Source organism: Pseudorca crassidens, chromosome 1 (assembly GCF_039906515.1).
Source record: "Pseudorca crassidens isolate mPseCra1 chromosome 1, mPseCra1.hap1, whole genome shotgun sequence".
In the NCBI taxonomy this organism is placed as follows: Eukaryota; Metazoa; Chordata; class Mammalia; order Artiodactyla; family Delphinidae; genus Pseudorca; species Pseudorca crassidens.
Genome location: NC_090296.1, coordinates 148,643,260 through 148,665,396, shown reverse-complemented (window position 1 = coordinate 148,665,396; position 22,137 = coordinate 148,643,260). Strand labels below are relative to the sequence as shown.

At 51.8% G+C, this 22,137-nt stretch overlaps 1 protein-coding gene across 11 annotated transcripts in view; it reads left to right on the top strand.

The window, feature by feature from the left end:
- Positions 1–22,137, top strand: part of IL16 (interleukin 16) — a 116,225-nt gene that overhangs the window by 88,184 nt on the left and 5,904 nt on the right. For all 11 annotated transcript variants that reach the window (XM_067698549.1, XM_067698531.1, XM_067698540.1 and 8 more), the window contains 8 exons: positions 316–532; positions 3,429–3,546; positions 5,716–5,848; positions 9,816–9,903; positions 10,620–11,080; positions 14,554–14,704; positions 17,245–18,343; positions 19,889–20,057. In XM_067698549.1, the coding sequence (XP_067554650.1) occupies positions 316–532; positions 3,429–3,546; positions 5,716–5,848; positions 9,816–9,903; positions 10,620–11,080; positions 14,554–14,704; positions 17,245–18,343; positions 19,889–20,057 (2,436 nt within the window). The remainder of the gene's footprint in view (positions 1–315; positions 533–3,428; positions 3,547–5,715; positions 5,849–9,815; positions 9,904–10,619; positions 11,081–14,553; positions 14,705–17,244; positions 18,344–19,888; positions 20,058–22,137) is intronic.

Genomic DNA, 22,137 nt, shown 5'->3' with positions numbered 1-22,137 from the left:
AAAGTTTCGAAGACAGTCACTGAAAGATATTTTTTGAGTCTCCATCTAGTTAGTTCACTTCAAGACTCCATCTCTTTGGCATATATATGTATATACTTCGTATATAAGATGTCATATCCGTATCCAGACATACTAATATATGTCATGTATATGTATACACACATTGCTGTATCTCACACACACACACACACACACACCCGCATGTGGCCACATTTCTTTAAAAAACATTCTACTATTGTTCCCCACAAAGACCCGGGCTCTTGCCCTTGGCCCGAGCTGCTGCTGGAAGCCGTGGCCCTCTCTCTTTCCTTCCAGCAAGCCAAAAAGGGGCTCCTCGCCCTCACGGTGAGGACCCGCCTGACGGCCCCCCACTCCCTGAGCAGCCGCCTGTCCCCCCCACTGTGCCGCTCCCTGAGCTCCAGCACCTGTGTCACCAAGGACTGCAACTCCTTCATCCTGGAAAGCCCTGAAGCGCCCGCCAGCAGCGCCAAGCCCAGCTACAGGATCCTGGTGGAGGTGTCCCTGAAGAAAGGTAGGCTGGCGTCCTGGGGGCCCCGCTGTCCTCCTCCGCCCTCTGCCTGGGCCCCCCTCCACTGAGCTATCTCCCAGACTTTCTTTGGCTGGAAACAGGCCCGGACATTGTCCTTTGGCAGATTTTATGGCTGTTGTTTAGCCCCAAGGTCTAGGGCTCTGTTCGTTAACAGAAGCCCGGGACACACCATCCGAATTCAGTCAACATGTCCCAGTGCAGTGGACAAAATAAAACAGAAGGAAGCAAACACAAATCACACACACACACACACACACACACGACCAGGAGTTGTAGCTCCCCAGCTAATCTGCTAAGAGACCTTGGGCAGGTCACTTGCCCTCTCTGGGACTCTTATTTTCTCACTTGTGCCAGAAAATTGAGATCCTCTCAAGCTCAGACATTTGGGGATCAGCATCTAGTCCCTTCACACACACACCCCCGCCAAGGGTGGATGCTAACTGCAGGGCCCCCCCTGCCAGATTACAGCTAGGCTGAGACCTGGAGAATGAAGAGGAGGCAGCTCCCGCAAAGGGACCAGCTCAGCTTGTAGGGACAGAGGGAAAGCCAGTGTGGCTGCAGTGAGGTGGGTAGCCTGAGAAGTGGTGTTGGAGCACCTGGCGGAGGCAAAGAGAGAGACCCTGTGGGGCTTTTCTGCTAGATTCTCTTCTAATTGCAATTGGGAGTCCTTGAGGGATTTCTAAGCACAGGCATAATCAGCTTATGCTTTAAAAGAAACATCTCCTAGGCATCTCTGTAGAGAATGGCCTATAATGTGACAAAAATGGAGGCTTGGGAACCGGTTGCAGCCGTTGGATCAGAGAGGATGAGAACGGTAGGTGAAGACGGGTGGGTGGCTTTGAGATCTGTTGTAGAAGAAGAATGAGGAATGAAGAGGGTAGACGGCAGGCAGCCTGAGGACTCAGACATCCCTGAGCCCCCAAGCCTGGCATGAATACTAGGCACAGGTCAGTACGTGCTGGCACACGCCAGCAGCTGTGTCCAGGACTCGCGGTGTGAGTTCACTGAGCAGGCGCAGGACATGGGGAAGACACGGCTCTCTTCCCTCCCCTGGTGGGCTCCGTGGTCCCTGGCCTTGGGGTGGTGTTTCCTCTGATCACTGGCATCAGAAATACCATAGGCAGGGTTTTTGTTGGATTGCCATATGTATATGACACAGCTTCTTAATCTCTACCCCCAGAGATTTCCCTTCCACAGTATTAGAAGAGAGGCCCAGGGATCTATAACTTTTATATAAGTACCCCAGGCAATTCTGATGCCTGCAGGGCTTAAGAACTCTCACTCTGGTCAGGAAACCTGATCTCGGCAAAGGGCTCTGACCTTTGTTTGTGGGCCATATCACAGCCAAAATTCTTCATCCATCAAACAGGGTTGCTAACAGTTGCCCATGGCAACCCTCCTGGGACGTTGGGAGGACCAGCATCAGAGGTGAAAATACCCACAACCATGCTTTGTAAACCACAGGTGCCAGGAGCAAACCACAAGAAGGTCTTTCTCCTACTCCCTGGCCACTCCATCTGGTCCTTCTTACCGTCTACCCCTCATTCTCCAGTCCTTTTGATGCTGGCCAGCCCCCGGCCCTCCTCTCCCACACACCCTGGGGGACCCATCCAGCCCCATGGTGCTAACACCACCACCTCCATGTTGATACTTTCAAACTTCCACCCAGCCTTCTCTGCTGGGCTCCAGATTCATCTACCCAACTATCTACTCCCCATGCCTCCTTGGCTACTTCATAGGCATCTCAGGAGTGACTGGGGCAAAACTGCACACCAGGTCGCCATCCTCATGATTCCGGTCCCCCATAGGCGTCCTGTTTTGGTAAACCGAATCATCACCCACCCAGTTATTCAAGCCAAAAAGTCTCAGAATTCTTCAAGCTAAAAAAATCTCTACGAGTTATCTTCATTTTAATTTATGAAGTCCCCATATTGAATCCATCAGCAAGTCTGTCTTCAAGATGCGTTCTGTGTATAACCATCTCTCTCCCATTTCACTAGCGGTAAAGTCCAAGTCACCACTGCTGGGTGAAGAGTAGCCTCCTAACTGATCTCCTTGTTCCCATTCTTGCTTGACCCTTCATAGCTCTTTCTTTTCCCAGCAGCCGGTCATATTGGGGAAAATAGAACTTAGCCCATGTCACTTCCTGCTCGTAACTTTCCTATGGCATTTCTTCTCAGTGGAGAATAGCGTCCTTTCACTGACACATCCTTGTTGACAAGGTTCCACTTAAGCTGGCCCTTGCCTCCCTGTCCTGAATCCTCTCATACCACTCTCCCCGTGATGGGCTACGTTCCGGCCACACTGGCCTCCTTTTTGGTCCTGCAGCATGGCCCGCTTCCTTTCACCTTGGGCCTTTGCATTAGCTGTTACCTCTTTTGGGAATGATCTGCCCCCATCCCTGGTTCCTTCTTGTCATTCGTATTTTAGCCTAAATGTTGCCCTCTCTGAGCCCTGAAGAGGTCATCCTCTTGTGTTCTAGTGCATTCCCTATTAATTCTCTGCCTAACACTTATCACCCCCCTGACAACTTCCTTCCTCCTTCCTTCTTTCCCTCCCTCCCTCCTTCCTTCCCTTTCTCCCTCCCTTTTCCTTTTGTTCCTTCCTCCCTCCCTCCCTCCTGCTCTCTCTCCCTTCCTTCCTTCTTTCCTTCCCTTTCCTTACTTGACCTTAGCATCCTCATCTGCCTTGGTCACTAGTTGCTGACCCTAGAGCAGTGCCTACTCACAGTGATGTTCCATAAGCATGGGTGGAATGAATGCATTAATGAACAGGAGACACCAACTAACCCAGGACAGGTTTGGCACCTAATAGACTAGTGCATCCCTGGGAAAGCTCAGTCACCAGTGCCCCACCCCCATCCTGTTCTGCTTTCCAGAGGCCGGCGTGGGGCTGGGAATCGGCCTGTGCAGCGTCCCCTATTTCCAGTGTATCTCTGGCATTTTCATTCACACGCTTTCTCCGGGATCCGTGGCGCATCTGGACGGACGACTCCGGTATGTCCTGATTTCTGTTTTTGAAGAGACCCCTGATTTACAAAGGAGGGAAGGAATTCCTTAGCGCATCAGGAGACTGACTGGGAGATGAGATATTTAGAATGATCCAGGTATAGCTCAGAGCCTTTGTCCTCAAAGTGTGGTCCCTGGACCAGCGGCATTGAAATCACTTGGGAGTTCCTTAGAAATGCAGAATCCCAGGGCCCTTCCCAACCCACTGAATCAGGACCTGCATCTTAACTAGATCCCCGGGAATTTGTATGCACGTTGCAGTGTAAGAGGCATTGTCTCAGAGAATATCAGTCCAAGACAGAAAACATGAAGTTAAACATACTTTAATTCAGATGTAAATAATACAGACTGTAGAGTGACATAAAGAGGAGCTTCAAGGAGGTTTACCTGTGGAGTCAGTCTGTATGGAAAAAGAAGCTTACTCAGCAAATCAGTAGTATTAACTCCATTTCTTGTAGCATAAACAGAATATTTTCGGGCATTCCACGTGTATCTTTTTCCGAATAACTTCTAAGAGAAGTAAAAATCTAAATTTTATTTTCAAAAAGGGATCTGAGTTTGGTCATTACATTTTATTCCAGTTTACCTTGGTACAGTACTGTATACTCAGTCCAACACTCATGCGCGGTATAGCTTCTCTCCTATAGCGTAAGAAGATACATGCTATATATTTATGTGTATCCCAGATCGTATATCTTCATGTATATCTTCTCTACTGGGCTTAGGTTTTGCTGAATCAGGGAAGTTTTGCCGTATGTTAAAATGTTTTCCTATCATTGTAGTATTGGGGCTGGCTAAAAAGTTCGGTGGGGTTTTCCCATAAGACGTTATGGAAAAACCCGAACGAACTTTTTGGCCAAGCCCATATATGCGCGCCCTGCTTAGGGTGGTATCTTGATGGAGCTTCTGAATTAGAGGTGGGCCTGCTGCTGTCATGGGCACGAGGGTGACAGCTGATTTGCTGAGCTGCTGTGCTGTTACCTGGGACCGAGTGGCTCAGTCAGAGTGATGGCCTTAGTCCTAATATCTTTAGACAGAGTCTTCCCTCCTGGACCTGCAGCTGGGTAGGGACTGTTTTGGAAGCTTCCACTTTCCTTGGCATCAGGTGCTGTGTGGTCTTCAGTTACCTCAGTGAAAATGTGTACTTTCTTAGCAAGAAGGAGAAAGGGAACTAACTCAGAGACAGAAATGTAGAAGGAAGGGGCAGCCAACCGCAGCAGGAGGAAGTGTGAAATCAGCCACAGGGGACCTGAGTTCCAATCCTGGCCCTGCTAATAACCAGCTAGGGCAGAGGAGGGCAAATGGGGGCCCACCATCTGTTGTTTTTGTTAAATAAAGTTTTATTGAAACAAAGCCATGCTCCTTCACTTACATATTGTCTAAGGCTGCTATTTTTAGGCTGTGACATCAGAGTTGCAGCGTTGCCACAGAGACGGCACGGCCTGCAAAGCCTAAAATATTTACTATCTGGCACTTTGCAGAAAAAGTCTTTTAATCCCTAAGTGACGTCTTCTTGAGGAAATAATGTCACTCTCTCTGCCTCATTTTCCCCACGTATGAAGCAAGAGGATTGGATTGTACAAAATCCTCTGTGTATCGATGCAACCTTATTTTTTCTACCTCATTTTTTCCCCCATTTCCCGCCTTACAAGAATGAACTCCACTGCCTTCCCTCTTTATTTCTTTTTGCAAGAACCTTGGCTGCCCCCCCATCCAGTTATTTCTTCTTTACCTTTTAGCACGTCCCATCTGCTCTTCCTGTTAACCATTCTGCATATGGGAACATTGACGCCCCAAGAGAGATGTGAGCAGTTCCATTGTGATTAATTGGTTCATCCATTACATTGGTTAAACGACGCCCTCCATCTTGATCGAGCTTAAGTTAAATGGAAAGGGCAGAAAAAAGTCACAAACTTCCGTGAATGTTGCCCCACACTCGGTATGCATTGTCTCCCACTTTGTGGTCATGCATGAAGGGCGTGTGCGATATGTCGCTTTGGTCGGCCCTGTACTGAGTTTCAGTCGGGAGGCGAAGGAGGTCTCCTTATTGCTGTGAATTTGAGGTCTCATCACACAGCCCAGGCAGGACTGGGACCTCGGGGAAGCACACGTCCTGCTGATGAGTTTGCTGATGGCTTCCTGTTGATGCCTCTGCAGGTGTGGCGATGAACTTGTGGAAATCAACGACTCCCCCGTGCACTGCATGACGCTCAACGAAGTCTACGCCATCCTGAGTCACTGTAACCCGGGTCCAGTCCCCATCATGGTTAGCCGACATCCGGACCCACAGGTGACACCCTGCTGGGCATCCTCTTCTTCCCAGACCCACTCTCTCAGGACTCAAATGAACCAAGTGTCTGTCGTAACAAGCGTCTGCAGAGAGGTCCTCTGACAAACTCCTAGACGCAGAGGCGATTGGCGTTAGCTCAGGGAAGCTCTTGCAGCTGGGTTACAAGCTCTAGGGCAGGAAAATATAGACCCAGGGTTCCTGCCAGTAGATAGAAGAGATTTACTCATGCATGCATCCAGTGGGTCCTCACTATGTGATTGTCTGGACCCGGGCGCTGAGCACACAGGAAGAAGTGGGCTCGTAGCATGCATGCCTGCCCTCCAGAAGCTTACGTTCTGGCTAGAGAGACTGAGAGAGAAATCATTGGGATACAGAGTGGTAAGTACTATGAGAATACAGGGATACAGACGGGAAGGTGAGAGAAAGCAAGAAATATCAGAAGTTAGTTTTCTCCAGGCAAAGAATTTGTGGAAGGTCATTCCAGGCAGTGGGAACACAGAGTTAGGCTGCAGAGTCATGAAGGGACCTGTCGTGGAAGGAGAGGGGGCTAGGTTCTCAGGCCTGGGATGTAGGGACTGGAGGAGAGCATCGAGAATGGAGTTTGGCAAGGCACTGGGGTTACGTGGCAAAGGGCTTTCCACAGGGCGCTAAGGTGTTTGCATTTTATTCCGTGAGTAATGAGGAGCTAGGGGAGGTCTCTAGCTCTATATGTAACGTGTTCAGGGTTTTTTTTTACCCTTTGATTGCACGGCAGAGGACAGGATGGAGTAGGTGGAACTCGGAGTTTTTCAGAGGAAGGAAACGGATGGTGAGGGCCTGAACTAAACAGCAGATGTGGGAAGAGAACAGAGAAGAAGGGGCAACAAGAGGCAACCTGGGAAGAATCAACAAGATCTGTTGGCTGATTAGCTCTGGGGCAAGAGACGGGGGAGCCTAGGAGGACTGGAGTATTTTTAGATTAGAAGACGGAGCGATGGCAACACCACCACCGGAGTAGAGAATCAGAGAAGGGAGGTGGGCTTGGAAGGGAAGAGAAAGATCTCAGTGTGGGATACAGAGAGATGGAGGTGCCTGGGGGAGGTTTAGTTAGAGATGCCCATAGGCAATTAGATTTAGGACTGACAGTGACTGGTAAGTGAGATCCAGGTGGAAGGAAGACTTGAGAAGTGCAGCCATGGGCGTGGGTGAGATGACTTTGGGGACCCTGGTGATAACCACCATCACTATTTATTTCATCCTTAGTGTGTACCAGCTGGGTTTGCCAAAGACTTGACATATACAGTTGCATTTAGTGGCTATACATCCCTCTGAAGTCGGTCTGATTTTCCCCTCCAATTCCTCGATGAGGAAACTGAGGCTTAGAAAGGCAAAGGAGCTTGCCCAGTGGTGGAGCTACGAAGTGGAGAAATGACGATTTAGATCCACCATAGCCTGTGTTCGTAACTAGTGGGCTCCCAAACCCCCAGCAGAGATAGGACAGAGAACGGAATGATGGGGAAGAGCCACACGTGCCTGTGGGGTGGGATTCAAACCCAGCCCTGCTCAGTTATTAAGCACGGACAATAAGCGCACTGGAGGAAAGCGAACCTCTCACTTACGGTAAACAAGTAACTCGTCTAAACCTCTGGGCAGTAGGAGAGAAGAGAAAGGAAAGGGGTCTCGATTCGGTGATCCGTGCCTCTTGCTGCCCTGGAGGACCATGGCGAGAGGGCAGCGGAGGAGGACGCAGGGTAGGGGGGCGAGGCTGTGGCCCCTGCACTTGAGGGGCTTGCATTCTGGCTGGAGGGGTGAGGCATCCACACAGAGAGTCCACAGGAGGTGAGGACCCTGGGCGTGAGGGGGTCAGGGGCCCAGCTGCTCAGCCGAGGGAGCCAGGTCGTGAAGGGCAGGCAGAGCTTGGAGAGCAGAAAGGCTAAGGCACTGCAGGCAGGGGACACACGCAGGCAGCAGGATGCCTCGCTTATGCCCAGCTTCGCTATTTACTTTGAGTGGCCTTGGACATCCATCTAACCTCTTAGAGGCTCCGGTTCCTCAACTCCGAAATGGGGGTGTGGTCTTCACCTTCCAGGACTGCTGCTGAGGGTAAATCTCTTCTACTGACAGTCTGCCATTTGGCAGGAATTGTGCCCAGCACTTTTCATGATTTATTTAGTATTATTTTTTTGCGGGGGGGGCTAAAATTATCTAACATGAAGTTTACCATCTTAGCCTTTTTTTTTTTTTTTTTTTTTGGCCGCAGCGCGCGGCCTGTGGGGTCTCCATTCCCCAACCAGAGATTGAACCCGCGCCCCCTGCAGGTGAAGCGCGGAGTTTTAACCACTGGACTGCCAGGGAAGTCCCCCATCTTAGCCATTTTGAAGCGTGGAGTTCAAAATGAAGCGTGGCACGAAGGACGTTCACATTGTTTTGCAGCCATGACCACCAGCCATCTCCAAGGACTCTCCGCCTCGCCAAACCGACACTCTCTACCCCTTAAACAACTCTCATGCCCCCACCTCCCCGCCCCTGGAGATGACCATTTTACTTTATGTCTCCATGATTTTACTACTCTGCGTACTTCATACAAGTGACGCCATACGGTTTCGTCCTTTTGTGACTGGCATATTTCACGTAGCATAATGTCCTTTAGGCTCATCCGTGTTGTGGCATGTGTCACCATTCCCTTCCTTTTTAAGGCTGAATAAGATTCCGTTGTATGTATAGACCATATTTTGTATATCCATTCATTTGTTGATGGGCACTTGGGTTGCTTCCACCTTTTGGCTATTGTGAATAATGCTGCTACGAACATAGGTGTACAAATATCTGAGTCCCTGCTTTGCATCCTTTCTGGGTATATACCCAGAAGTAGAATTGCTGGATCATACGGTGATTCTAGTTTTAATGTTTTTGAGGAACTGCCATCCTGTTTTCCATCGGGGCTGCACCACTTTACACTCTCACCAGCCGTGTAAAAGTGTTTCAATTTCTCCGTATCCTAGTCAACACTTTTCATTTTCTATTTTTCTGATAGTAGCCATCCTCATGGGTGTGAAGGGACATCTCATGGTGGCTTGGATTTGCATTACCTTAATGATTAGTGATGTTGAGCATCTTTTCACGTGCTTGTTGGCCATTTGTATATCTCCTTTGGAAAATGGCTGCTCAAATCCTTTGCCCGTGTTTTACTTGGATTGTTTGTTTTTGTTTTTGAGTTGCAGGAGTATGATTTGCAGATGTCTTCTCCCATTTCCTGAGTTGCCTTTTCACTCTATTGATTGTGCCCTTTGTTGATTGATACACAGAATATTTTCATTTTGACATTGTCCAATTTATCTATTTTTTTCTTTTGTTGCCTGTGCTTTTGGTGTCAAACAACGTATTTCTTAAAACCCTCTGTTCTTACTGTGAAGTAGGTTCTATTGTTGTCATCATTTTACAGAAAAAAAAATTGAGGTTTAGAAGGTTAAGTACCCTGTGCAAGTGTGTGCAGTTAGAAAATGGGGGCGCTGGGACTTGAACACAAGTCTGTTTGGCTCCAGGACTCAGACTTTTAACTATTACTCTAAGGTGATTAATTACCTGTGACAATAAGATGATTAGGGTGATGGTTATGACATCTTCGTTGTTGGTAACGATGACGATGATGATGTCCTGACAGCCTTAAGAATGGAATAGCTCCCAGAGGTAAACTCTGAAATGGTAACTTTGCCTAGTTTTGCAGCAAGTAGTGGGGAGAAGGTTGGAGAGTTGAGAGGGGCCGTCTTGGCAACCCTATTACTGACAGAGTTCGGACTTTACCTAGAAGATGCTAGGGAACCATTGATGCCCAGGTGTTTTTGGAAATGGAATTTGTCGGCTCTTTGTAGAGTGGGTGTGAAGGAAAGAAACTAGACTCCAGGGACTCAGCTTGGGAGCCGGTACAGGACTCAGATCCTGATGCAAGAGTTTCCACTGTTTGCTTGAGGAGGTGATGGATATTTTCTAGGTCTCTGAACAGCAACTCAAAGAAGCTGTGGCCCAGGCTGTGGAGAATGTCAAGTTTGGAAAGGAGAGGCACCAGTGGAGTCTGGAAGGTAAGGAAACAGTGAACTTGCATGTGCAGTATCTTTGTCTTCTGAGAAAGCTTTGAGTTTAGCCATTAACTCACCCTCTCCAATGGATCTCCATCTTACAGATGAGGACATGGAGTGTGGGGGCCTGGGTTCCCCCGGAAGCCGGCTCTGACATGGGGTTTGGGCTGCAGGATGTTTATTCAGAAGCATCCTGGGCTCCACACCTGTGGAAGGGAGGGGAGTCACAGGGCTGGGCGGAGGGACGAGCTGAGCTGAGATGACGCCAGACAGCTTCCGCCAGCCCCTGGAGCTCAAATGGCCCCTCGGAGTTGTCCTGTTGGCAGAAATGGCTGGGCCTTTCTAGCCCCGTCTCCATCAGGCTTGGGAGACGGCTGCCCTTCGGGCGAGGTAGCTCTCTGTAGCCAAGGCGGTCCCTGGAGGGGCTGACAGCCACAGGCCATCTGCTCTCAGCACTCGGCACAGCTAGGACATCAAGCCCTTCCTTGAAGGGCCATGGAGGGGGTGCATCTCAGTCTCCATCACGTGGAGACTCAGAGCGTTTGAATGATTTTCCCAACCTAAAGTCACTGGTGCTGGGCACCGGACCCAAGACTGCCGAGCTCCAAACCAAAGTGACCTCGGAGGAGAATCGGACAGCCTGGGCAGGCGGCGTGCCCCCCGTGGCTCACCTTGGGAGCAAGGCCAGGGGTGGAGGTTCCCTTGTGCTTCCAATGCAGGTGTCAAAAGGCTGGAGAGCAGCTGGCACGGGCGGCCGACCTTGGAGAAGGACCGGGAGAAGAACTCAGCTCCCCCGCATCGCAGGGCTCCGAAGGTCATGATCCGCTCCAGCAGTGACAGCAGCTACATGTCGGGGTCCCCCGGGGGCAGCCCCAGCAGTGGCGGAGAGCAGCCGCCCTCCGACTTGGAAGTCAGCACGCGCAGCCCCAGCCTGCCCCTGGGGCCGGAGCCGGGGCTGCCTCCTGGGGCATCGTCCGGGCCGCCCCAGGAGAGCCCGGGCGGCCACCCGCCACTGAGACTGAAGAAATCCTTCGAGATCTTGGTGAGAAAGCCTACGTCCTCCAAGCCCAAGCCTCCACCCAGAAAATACTTTAAAAGTGACAGTGACCCTCAGAAGAGTCTGGAAGAGAGAGGGGGCTCCCTGTGCCCTTCTGGACACACCTTGCCCACCTGTGGCCAGGTAAGAGTATGCCCGATGGGTTGAGCGTTCGCAGAGCGTTAGCCACGGGCAAAGGAGGATTCTCCTCCATCAGAGAGAAGAGGCTGGGCTCAAGCTTAGGGCCGACTGCGGAAAGAGAGGTTTGAAGCCCGGCACATCTCAACTGAAGCCCCAGTCTTGTCGATTGGCTTCTGTGTTCCCATCCATTACACACTGGAATTCAGGGTTGTTTTCACAGCTCTCTAAGCCTCAGTTTCCTTATCTGTTAATTGGGGCCAAGTTTAGAGGCTCCCTCCACGGGCTAGCATGAGGATTAAATGGAACCAACCAGGCGGATGCCTAACAGACTGTCAGGCATAATGGAGTTCATTGCTACGTTGGCTCTTCCATCGCACCCCTAAAGACCTCATGTCCTCCCATCCCACTCCCCTCCGGGAAGGCAGGCTGACGGCCAGGCAGCTTCTACATCTTGGGCCGTTTTTATGCCCAGGCGCTGTGCTTTGTCTCAGTGAAGCCTGACAACCTTCACCTGGGGATGAGGGTGCCCTTCATGCAAAGAGGAAGCCGAGGGACTTGCTCAAGGTCACATTGCCAGTGGGTCACTTTATCACTAGGCTGTGCTGTCTTCCACGTCTTCCCCGACAGCTGCCTTCTCTGGGCAGGTGGAACTGGGAATCCCCTCTAACTATCTGTAAAGGAGGGTTGGTAAATTTCAGCAGGAATGAGAAACCCCAGAGAGGAAGCTATTGAGTAGGAGGGGTGAGAGTGAAGAAGGGAGAGGAAACCAGGTTACTGAAGAGGAAGCACGGTTTTGCAGGCCGGCAGGATGTGGCTGGTTAGCAATTCATGATGGAGTTGCCGACGTGGATCTGTTCCCCTGCTCCTCCTTTCTAAGCAAACATTTCATTTTCCTTCGAGCCTGAGACCTATAAGTCCAGGAGGGCAAATTAGGAACAGAGAGGCTGAGAAGCCAGGCTTTTTACTTCGTCCCTGGAGAACCAGAAAAGGAGCGGATTTGCCAGAGCAGGTCTGCCCCAGCGATGCCCTTGGGCCACCTGGCCGGGTTGGACCAGATATGGGGCAGGGGAGTCTCCCCAAGTGAGGCTGCTGGAGGAGGAATCAGGGTTTCTGCTTCAAACCTCCTCCTTCTTCTTCTGCAGAAGAGGGAGATCTGCTGCAAGCAAAAGTCCCTTGTCTTTGCCACGCTGTGATGCCTCTTCCGCATCCGTCACTCCTGCCTGCACCCTCCCACCTTCTGCTGTGTCCCACGTGGCCCACAGAGCCTTCTACGGCCTTTTACAAAAGCACAACCGACACCACATTATTTTCCTGGGCGTTGGGGGTACAGAGAAAGGATTATAGCACAGCAAAAACAGGGGGCTGTTTGCTGCACGTCATTCTTAAAAATCTCCACCGCCATGCCTGGGGATTTCTCACTGGGTGTTTCTCTCCTTGGCCCCAGTGTATAACATCTCTCCATCCTTCTCTCCCTCCCTCCACCTCCTCCTTGTCCGTTTTCTGTCTCTATTTCTCTCTCTCTGTCCCCCCACCTTCCCCTCCCCTAGTCTTTTCTCTCCAGGGTCCCAAGACCCTTCTCAAGTTTTTATTACAACCTCCAAATCTTTTTCATCTACTGTAACTCAAGGGGACTTAACTTTCACTACCAAAATCACCTTCAGCGTATTCCCTTCAACAGAAGACCAATCCTCTCCCTTCTAGAAAATCAGCTTGAACTATCACTTGTGGTTAAAAATCACTTTCTCCCCTAAGTCCACGTCTCTGTCTTCTTTCCTTCTTTCCCTTCTCTCTCCCTCTTTCACCAAGCACTGTGCCAGGAAACACTATTTAGAGCAAAATTCAAGTAAAATCAAATTTATTTCAGGAGCTAATTAAAAAAAAAACAACTTCCATATAGAGGGTGCAACATCAGGTGTGCTGATGAAAGACAAAACACATCTGTGTCCGTTCCAAGATGCAAAGTTACTTTGACGACTGTGGTTGGTACCCAGAGCATCGGCCTATGAAAGTGTCAACCAATCATGGATATAGACAAGTGTCACCTCATCTTTCAGAGTTCCAACGGGGTGAAATTAAATTTCAGCCACATATCATTTTTTCCTGCTGATGAGTGTCTTAGATACCGTCAGTCTAATATTTTAAGCTTCTAAGGCCATGGCCAAGGCTTGCTTTTACGAAGGACTAGTTCAAGAAACGCAACGATTCCTTTGAGTTTGTTAGTCTCTCAGTGTTTCCAAGATGCCCCCCTAGACTCAGTTCTACACTAGGGACCTTGGGCTGGGACACTGCTTTGGGAACGTATTTCTAACTTCTGTAGAATTTTCATTCCTAAAGAATGTTTATTGACGAAGTAGGTATTAAATCTCAGGCCACAGACATTTTCGATGTCTTTTTTAGTCCCAAATGGTGCATTTGTTCCTCCTTCCTTCCTTCTTTTTGGGAGGAAGCCTGCAGCCTTGTAATAGCCAGCCTGTCCTTCCACCTGACCCTGGAATGAGCAGAACACAGATGCCATCCACGGCAGCATGGCAGAGTATTTCCCTTGCAGAAAAGTTTAGGCAGCATCGTTTTGATGATGTCTGCCTTTTTTTTTTCTTTCTGAGTTGGTACTTTACTTATTCCTTCTACTGTGTATGTCTGTGTCTCTGGAATACTCTCCCTCAGCTTCTCTGCCTAGAAAATTCTTACCCTTTGCTCAAGAACCAGACAAAAAGCACTTCCCTTGGGAAGCCCTCAGCACCTCTCTGGGACAGAACTGCTGCTGGCTGCTTCCTCTGGGTCCTGACAGCATCTCTTTCATGCTGTATGAAAACCCAAACTCTAGTCGAGCATCGGATGGTTACTTGGTGCTTTCATCCCTAGGCTGGTTTGTGAAGGCTCAGTGGGGAAAACGATGCTGCCCTAGAATGGGAATATCACTCTGGGGGCTGCAAAGGGAAGTGATGGCACGGGTCCTGAGTATCTGTCATCCCTTGCAGCACGCTTTCTAAATAACTGAATAATGAATCACAGTGTAGAAAGCGACAGCCACGTTTTCCTCCAAGTGTTCTAACCTTAACTTAGTGAAGACTAGAGGGTAGTTCTTTGCCTGGTTCTCTTCCCTCCTGGGACGGGGGGTAGTTTTGCAGAATGCAGTGGTAAGTGAAGCAGTGACAGTCCCCCGTCCCCACTCCCAAGCCTCTTTTCCCTGTCACAGAGAGCCCAGGATCTCCACATATGTCAGTAGGATGAGCCCTTGTTCTGGATACCGGCTCGTGGGAAGCAGAGGGATGCTCTGGGCCTCCAGGAGGTGCTGGCTCCCTGGGTCAGCCAGGCAGGTACCACAGTGGAGGAAAGGCCCTTGACTGACAGGGCCGCTGCACTTCTCATTAAAGCATCTGAACGTCACCTCTCCAGTCCCAATCAAAGTGCGCCTTGCCTTCTCACAGCTGGAGGCTACCGTTTTGACACGGTCTTGCTTCCTGTTTACACCACAGGAAGCCAGCGAAGTACTGCCACCGCTGCCTGTGCAGGAAGGCGCAGCAGGGAGAAGCCCTCACGCCACTGCCTGCAGCCCAGGACCTGCAGTCGGCCCGCAGACGACGTCCTCCTCAGAGGGCCGGCCGGGGAGGAGAGGAGGCAGCCCAGGTAGGTTTTCAATTAGATCTGCCAGGAGGAAGGAACTTCCGGATCAAGGTCCGGTGCTAAGGGAAGGACGGTGAGTTTGCCCAGGGCGTTGGAGGGTTCTGCACAACTCGACAGCTGGACTCGGACTCGGGCCGATGAACGGTCAGGAGTCCCCCGAGGCGGTGGGACTGCAGGACCGCGCGGTTGCTGTCCAGGGTGGGAACCTCCTGGCTGGATCTGTGATGCTGTGATGGGGGCGGGGGATGCAGGGGGAAGTCGGGCCAATCCAGACAGTCAGCTGGAGAAAGGGGCCCTCGGGAAAAGGTCCAGGACACGCCCACCCAACCACAGTGAGCAGCTGCTCCCTCTAGGGTGACAGCGTTCTAGTAAGCTGCATTCAGCACTTCCAAGTCCGGGAACGCGGGGTCAGAGAGGGAGGAATCAACAGCATGTTGCTGGTGGTCACCGCCTCCTGCGGGGGGAGGGGGGCGTGGATGGAAGGGGTGTGCCCACATGGTGCCCCTGGCAGTGCTGGGACATGAGCTGAATATGCAGAGCTTTGTTAGAAAGAGCATCGGACCTGGGGTCAGGGAGACCAGGGTAGGAAGCCTGGCTCTGTCCTTCACGAGTGTGACTCTGGGCAGCTTTCTTTACTTTTCTGAGCCTCAATTCACTCATCAGCAAGTGGGAAGTCACACAGCAGCCCAACATGTGATTCAGTTCAGCCAGCGTGTACTGAGCGCCGGCTTCTTAGGAAGGAGGGAGGGGAAGAGATAGAGATGGAGGTAGAGACAGAGACCGAGACGGGGAGAGAGAGAGAGAGAGAAGATATGAGAATGAATGAGAGAAAGAAGAAATACCAGTTCCTGCCATCAAGGAGCTCCCAGCAGTGGCAAGGTAATAACTGTGTCGGTTACAAACCTACATATTTATTACTGGACCTGTTTGAGAAACACTACGTGAAAAGCACACGGAAGGCTCTCAGAGGTTAAGGGACATTATGAATGGAAATAGCTGGCACGTCTCACCCAGAGCAGCGGCCCTACCACTGGAGGCTCCTCTCCCCGTCCCTCCCCTGAGTCCCCCCAACTGAGGAACTTGCCAGGGAATACCTTGGTGTTCTACTGGCAAGAGCTCCTCGCCCCAGTTTGCAGAGGGCTCTCCTGTAGAACGTCTGACTACTGAGTCTTACGACAGGCCCTGCAGCAGAGCGATATGTAAATGCAGAAGCAGGCTGAGGGGGCTGGGCTCACGTGGTACAGCCCCCGGCGTCAGTACTGACCACCCTGGCCTGTGGGATGTTGCAGAAGGTCTCCTGGGCATCTTCAAGGCTTAGTGCTCTCCATGGTTTGCATACCTTGAGGGCTGGCGTTGAGACCAGGGGCAGGAGGAGTCAGCCCTCCTTAAACTGGGTTGCATTCTGATACCAGCATCCCCCAGAGCATGGGACCAGAGCAGCATACTCCTGACCAGGGCGAGATCAGACCTGGGGTGACCCGAGGGCCACGCATCTACTTGGCTTCTTGGCTGTGCAGGACTTGGGGGCCGGCCTCCGTCTGTTCCTGGGAAAGAGTCCAGGCAGACTCCCCTCTTCTGGCTTGTGCGAGACTGGCTTCCAAGAAAGACCACCAGTGGTGAGGGGCTGAACTTGACTAGGCGTGCCTGAGAGAGCAGGTTGGAATGACCTGTGGGGCTGCTCCGACACCAATGCCCAGGCTGCATCCCCGGTGTATTACATCAGCACCCAGGGCTGGACGTCAGCATTCTTGAGGTCCTCCAGATTCCAATGTACCAGCCAAGTTTGGGAATCGTTGTCACAGAGCTTCTTTCTACCTGGAATCCTCTCATCAGCTCTTTAGGTAGGGGGAATGCTCCCTTGCCGAGCAAGCTGGGTAATTCTTTGAGTAGGGAGAGCGGCAAACTCACATGACTTCAGGCACCAGATGGATGCTTTAATGTGGGAAATGCCGACCTGGTGAGGGTGAGGGCTGTGACTGCGCAGAGCTGGGGTGTGCCCCGTCGGAAGGCGTGCACGCCCACTTTTGCTTTTTAATGACATGGCGGTCCAAACCAAATACGGCTGCCCATGTGTGACCCTTGGCTTAAAAGTTTAAAAGGTAAGAGGACCGCTTTGACCTGTAAAGTTCTAATGAGTTATCTAAGAGGCTATTTATTGGAAAGAATACGAAAGTGGGGAATCAGGAGACAGGGGTTCTCACCCTGGCTCTGCCAGTAGATGACCCCTTACCCTCATGACTGTTGGCTTCCTCAGTCATACAATGTCAGAGATCAGACTAGGGATTCTGTGCGAACCCTTGTAGCTCTAAAATGCTGGGATGCTGCGGAGATGACTCACAGCTCTGGTCCTCTGGTTCTGTGTCCCTGCCTGTTCACCCTTAGCCAGGTAATGGCACGTGGGGTAGCAGCTCACCCGACAAGGGATCCACCACTTCTGCTTGTCGTCTCCTCTAGCATCCTTGCTATTCATCGTTGAAACTAGAACTTAGGAAGAAAACCCACGATCAGGTGTAACGCACAGCTTTGGCCTTTCTGCTCCCCAGTGACGCCAACGTCTCCGATAAAACACCCACTGCTTAAGCGGCAGGCTCGGATGGACTATACCCTTGATATCACCGCCGAAGACCCTTGGGTTAGAATTTCTGACTGCATCAAAAATCTCTTTAGCCCCGTCATGAGTGAGAATCATAGCCACGCGCCACTGCAGCCCGTCGTCACGCGGGGTGAGGAAGATGGGATTCAGGGCCACCCAGATGGGACTGTGCCCAAACTGGACACCACCAGTGGCGGTCCCACAGTTTACAAGTCGGCAGATGGCAGCACGGTGAAGAAGGGTCCTCCAGTGGCCCCCAAGCCCACCTGGTTTCGCCAAAGCTTGAAAGATTTGAGGAATCGTGCCCAAAGGCAGCCCCCAGAGGCAGTCTCCGCCAGCCAGCCGACACCCACCTCCAGGGAGCGCCCAGGGCCACCCCTACGGGCCTCCTCTTCCATCAAGCAAAGGATCAGCTCCTTTGAAACCTTTGGCTCTTCTCACCGGCCTGACAAAGGAGCCCAGAGACTAAGCCTCCAGCCCTCCAGCTCCTCCGGGGCGGAAGCAAAACCTCCTGGGGAGCAAGAGGGAGGACGGGCTTCTCGGGCTCCTGGTGTCTCAGGGCGAGGGGCTCCCCCCGCCGTGGAGCAGCAGTGGCCAGAGCCAGAAAAGCTGCCCCGGGCCTCCCTCGCGGCCCTGGAGGCCAGCGACCCCGGTGTGCCGGAGTCCCCTCCGCCCGGACAGCAGCCCGGTCAGAAAACCCTCTCCTCGGACCCTGACCCTCTCTCAAGGCTGCTGGCGACGCAGATGGAGGGATCTCGAGGCCCAGGGGTCAAGATACCAAGCCAGCGGGCACGGAGCTTCCCCCTGAGCAGGACCCAGTCCTGCGAGATGAAGCCACTGGATGAAAAGACCAGTAAACTCTACTCCATCAGCAGCCAGGTGTCATCGGCTGTCATGAAGTCCCTGCTGTGCCTTCCGACTTCCGTCTCCTGTGGCCAGACCTCCTGCAGCCCCAAGGAAGGGGCGTCGCCCCCCATGGCGTCCAGTGAAGATCCTGCTGCAATTAGCTCTGCTGAATCTCCTGCCTCAGACACGGGCTTCTCGCTCAAGTGAGTGTCTCTGCCCAGTGTGGAACTTTCTTGCCTTTATTCCTCTTATAATCCTCTGTCTTGTAAAACATCACCCAGGTTTACTAAAGGATTGTTCCACCTGTTCTTTGAAACGCGCGTGCGTGCGTGCGTGCGTGTGTGTCACACCTCTGCCTTCTGTATTAAGGAGTTTTCACAACACCCGGCCTTGGGAGGGGTGGGAGGTGGGGGACAGAACTGGCCCCCTGCTGAATTACACGTGCATATTGGAACTAATGCACCTTGGACATATCCGGCCATTGCTCAGGAAGACCCGAACGAGGCCAGGAGATGATCCCTTGGGGGTTCTTGCCACCTCCCTCTCTCCAAAGAAATCCACCTGTACTCTGCACAGGGTTCAGCCTCCTGGCCTGGGAGTTCAGACACCTGAGCCCCAGTCCCATCTCCCACACTGACGCCCTGACCGTGAGCTGGTTCCTTCCACACTCCCCCTCGGTTTCCTCTTCAGTTGAAATCAGGAGCTGGGCAAGACCTGCTCCACAGAACCGGGGGCGCGGGGGCTCCCAGCAGTGCCCCAGAGCTCCTGCTGCAGGGCTGGGGTTTACACTTCCCTCTTGAATCAGAACAACTGTGCATTGATCAGTATTATGTACTGTTCTTGTATTGCTGAGAAATGTTTGAGACTCACTGACCCAGATGTTGTATCAGGTGCCACCTACTGTGAGGAAACAGGAGAGATCCTCCAAAACAGCGGTCCCCAACCCTTTTGGCACCAGGGACCAGTTCCGTGCAGAAAATTTTTCCACGGCCCCGGGGGGAGGGGGAGGTTCAGGCTGTAATGGGAGCAATAGGGAGCGAGGGGGGCGGCAGACGGAGCTTTGCTCACTCGCCTGCCGCTCACCTCCTGCTGTGCGGCCCGGGGGTTGGGGGACCCCTGCACCAAGACACCCCCGGATCAGGGGCTGAAGAGCCAGACCAGCTCAAGCACTAGAGTTGGTCAGTGGTAGAATCGTAGCCTTTAATATTTAGGCTTCCCAGGAGCTTGCTCTTTCTGGCTGAGAGCCTGTTCTTCTTCTGGAACTGCAAGGCTCACCATGAGCATTTACTGCTGAGACCCCCTCCACCTTGTGTAGTGACTAGGTGCTAAGGTAGGATAGGCAGGTGCTGACAACGTCTGTGAAGGAGGCCAAGGTGAGTGTGTGTGTGAAAGGACATCCGTCTTGGTGGCCATCTAGGTACAGATTTGTCCAAAGCATAGTTATACTCTGGGGTGAGGTGCTGAGGTTCTGAACACAGACTTTGGAGTCAGACACACGATGATCTGTGATTTCGAATCCCAGATCTCGGCCTTTCGTAACCACGTGACCATAGACAAGTTATTCCCCCTCCCTAAGCCCCAGTTTCCTCATCTCTATAGTGGAGGGACGCTGGTATCTATTTGTGAATTTGCTGCACCAAATAATAGAACGAACATTAGCACCGTCTTGGAAGAGAGTAATTATGCTGAGGATGTTAGCTCTTATTAATATCGTGATTCATGCTGTGTGCGGGTCCTCCCCATGAAAGCCTTTCAGAGCTGAGAGAATACACAGAGGGTCTCGGTGAGCCCACAGAAGTCGACGGCTCCGACCACAGCGCTCCTCAGGCTGGTCAATCAGTGATCTCCCTGCTGAGCTCCGAGGAATTAAAGAAGCTCATAGAGGAAGTGAAGGTTCTGGATGAAGCAACGTTAAAGGTAGGTTTCTTTTATAAGCACTTGCAGAGATGAAGGCCTTGCTGTGAGCAGTGTGGTCACCTCAGGTGGGCCGGAGGGGAAGCAGCGCGCGCTGCCTGGGCTCCTTGAGGTCGAGAAGGGAGTTCCCAGGGGCTGACACCAGACTCGGGTTGTATCCTGCCCGGGGCAGAGGGGCGGTGTATCACTGGACCACAGTAAGACCTTCCGGTGTAGGGAGCTTTGTAGCTCATGAAGTGCTTTCAGTCATAGACTTATTGTATCTTTTTGACCCTTTAATAAATGAGGAAGGCGAGGTTCAAGGTCACAGAGCCTAGGTTTTCTATCTCCACGTTCCGTGCTCTTTCCACGTCCCACGGGCTGCCTACCCAGTGTGCGTCTCCAGGGAGATGCTGCGTGGGAGTGAGCCATCCATTGCAAGTTCTGATCTCTTGCCTGAAGACTTGCCCTGCACACCGAGAGGTGACTGATCCCAGGGCTCGTAAGGGTTCCCACACTTCAGTCAAGTCATTCTGAAAGTCCCACTTCCCCTAGGCCTTCTGAGCACGACCCAGAGGTGCATGGAGAGGAAGTGGTCAGAAAGAGCTGAGGCCCATTCAGCTCAGATGAGCTCGGGCTCATGGGCCTTGCATCCGCCTGGGCTGCCCTAGTCCATGCAGGCTTTTTGTGCTGGAATCATCCAGACTGGGATGAGAGGATAAGGAGGGACCATAGCTGGTGTTCCCTAGATCCAGGGTAGGGGTGAGTCTGACAAGATGCCCTGGGCCGGGATTCATCCTCTGGGGCTCTCACTCATCACCTGGGCACTGGGACCATCATCCCCAGGGCCTAATTCAAATGAAATAACAGAGGCAAAATTGTTGCATAAAATACAAAGAGCGGTCCTGCCTGGGGTGTTCCTGGGACAGTATTTGCTTTCCCATTTGACAAAGGGCTCTTATAGGGCAAGTAAGCTGACACTTGGGTCAAAGTTGGGAGATGTGGGCCAGTGCTGGCGTAGAGGCGGGACAGTGAGGTCCGTTCATCCCTTCATCCTTCCTGGGTCTTGGGGACTCCAGATCAAATGATCATAGAGCCAGCCGCGCAGCAGATGCTCTGTTGGTGCCAGAGCAAGTGAATTCTTTGACATAAGGTTATTCCCTCGCGCTAAGGCACAAACTGGTGGCCCGAGAGCCTGCAGGTATACTTTATGTGGTCTGCATGGTGCTTTTTAAAAAAGTATTGTATTCTAAATATTATCAAACCTGAATCAAAACCTGGATTTCTGGCTGCTCTCTTTTTATAAAAGGAACGAACGATCTTATAGCACTGGGTCTGCATTCCTATGTAGCCGTGGGTCCTCTTAAGCAGATGTGCTCTCAGGTCTCTGCAGTTCCTGTCGCTCACATCTGCCCATTTTGCTCTTTGAAGTCATCTGCCTGGGTCCTGTATGCATTTGAGTTTGAGACCCCTCCACCATCGAGACCGGAATGAGGGTCTCTGACTTTAGACACTGCAGAGCGATTGTTCTGGCTCCAGCTGAGCCCAGGCGCAGGCCGGGAAGTACTGTGTGTGCCTGGGTGTGTGTGTGTGTGTGTGTGTGTGTGTGTGTGTGTGTGTGTGCGCGCGTGCATGCGTGCATGTGTGTCCTAGGGCAAGGAGTCAGCTGGGCTCCTAAATGCAGCTGCTGTGCCACATGGAGCAGCAGGTGTAAAGACAGAGCAGCCAACTTCTGCAAAACAGCCCTGCTCCCAGCTGTGCTGACCCAGAGTCCTACAGGCTGACCTCATCTTGTCCCACGCCAAGGTGCCAGAGCTGTGTTATCTCACACGCTGGGATTTCCAACTGACTTAGTAGCACCCAGCCCTGTCTCCGTACAAATGTGGATGTGGATTGCGTGAATAGGAGAGGAAAAGAACTCTATTGGTTGCCTTATGCACATTTTTTTTTTTCTTCTGAGCTTCCCATGACTCCAGGAATTATAGTCTTCTCTTTACAAATGATGAAATGGGTCTGACGTACCTGGGAGCGTGGCCAAGCTGGGGTTTGAGAACGAATCAGCCTGATGTTGGAACACTTGTTAAACTGTTCACGCTGTTGCAAT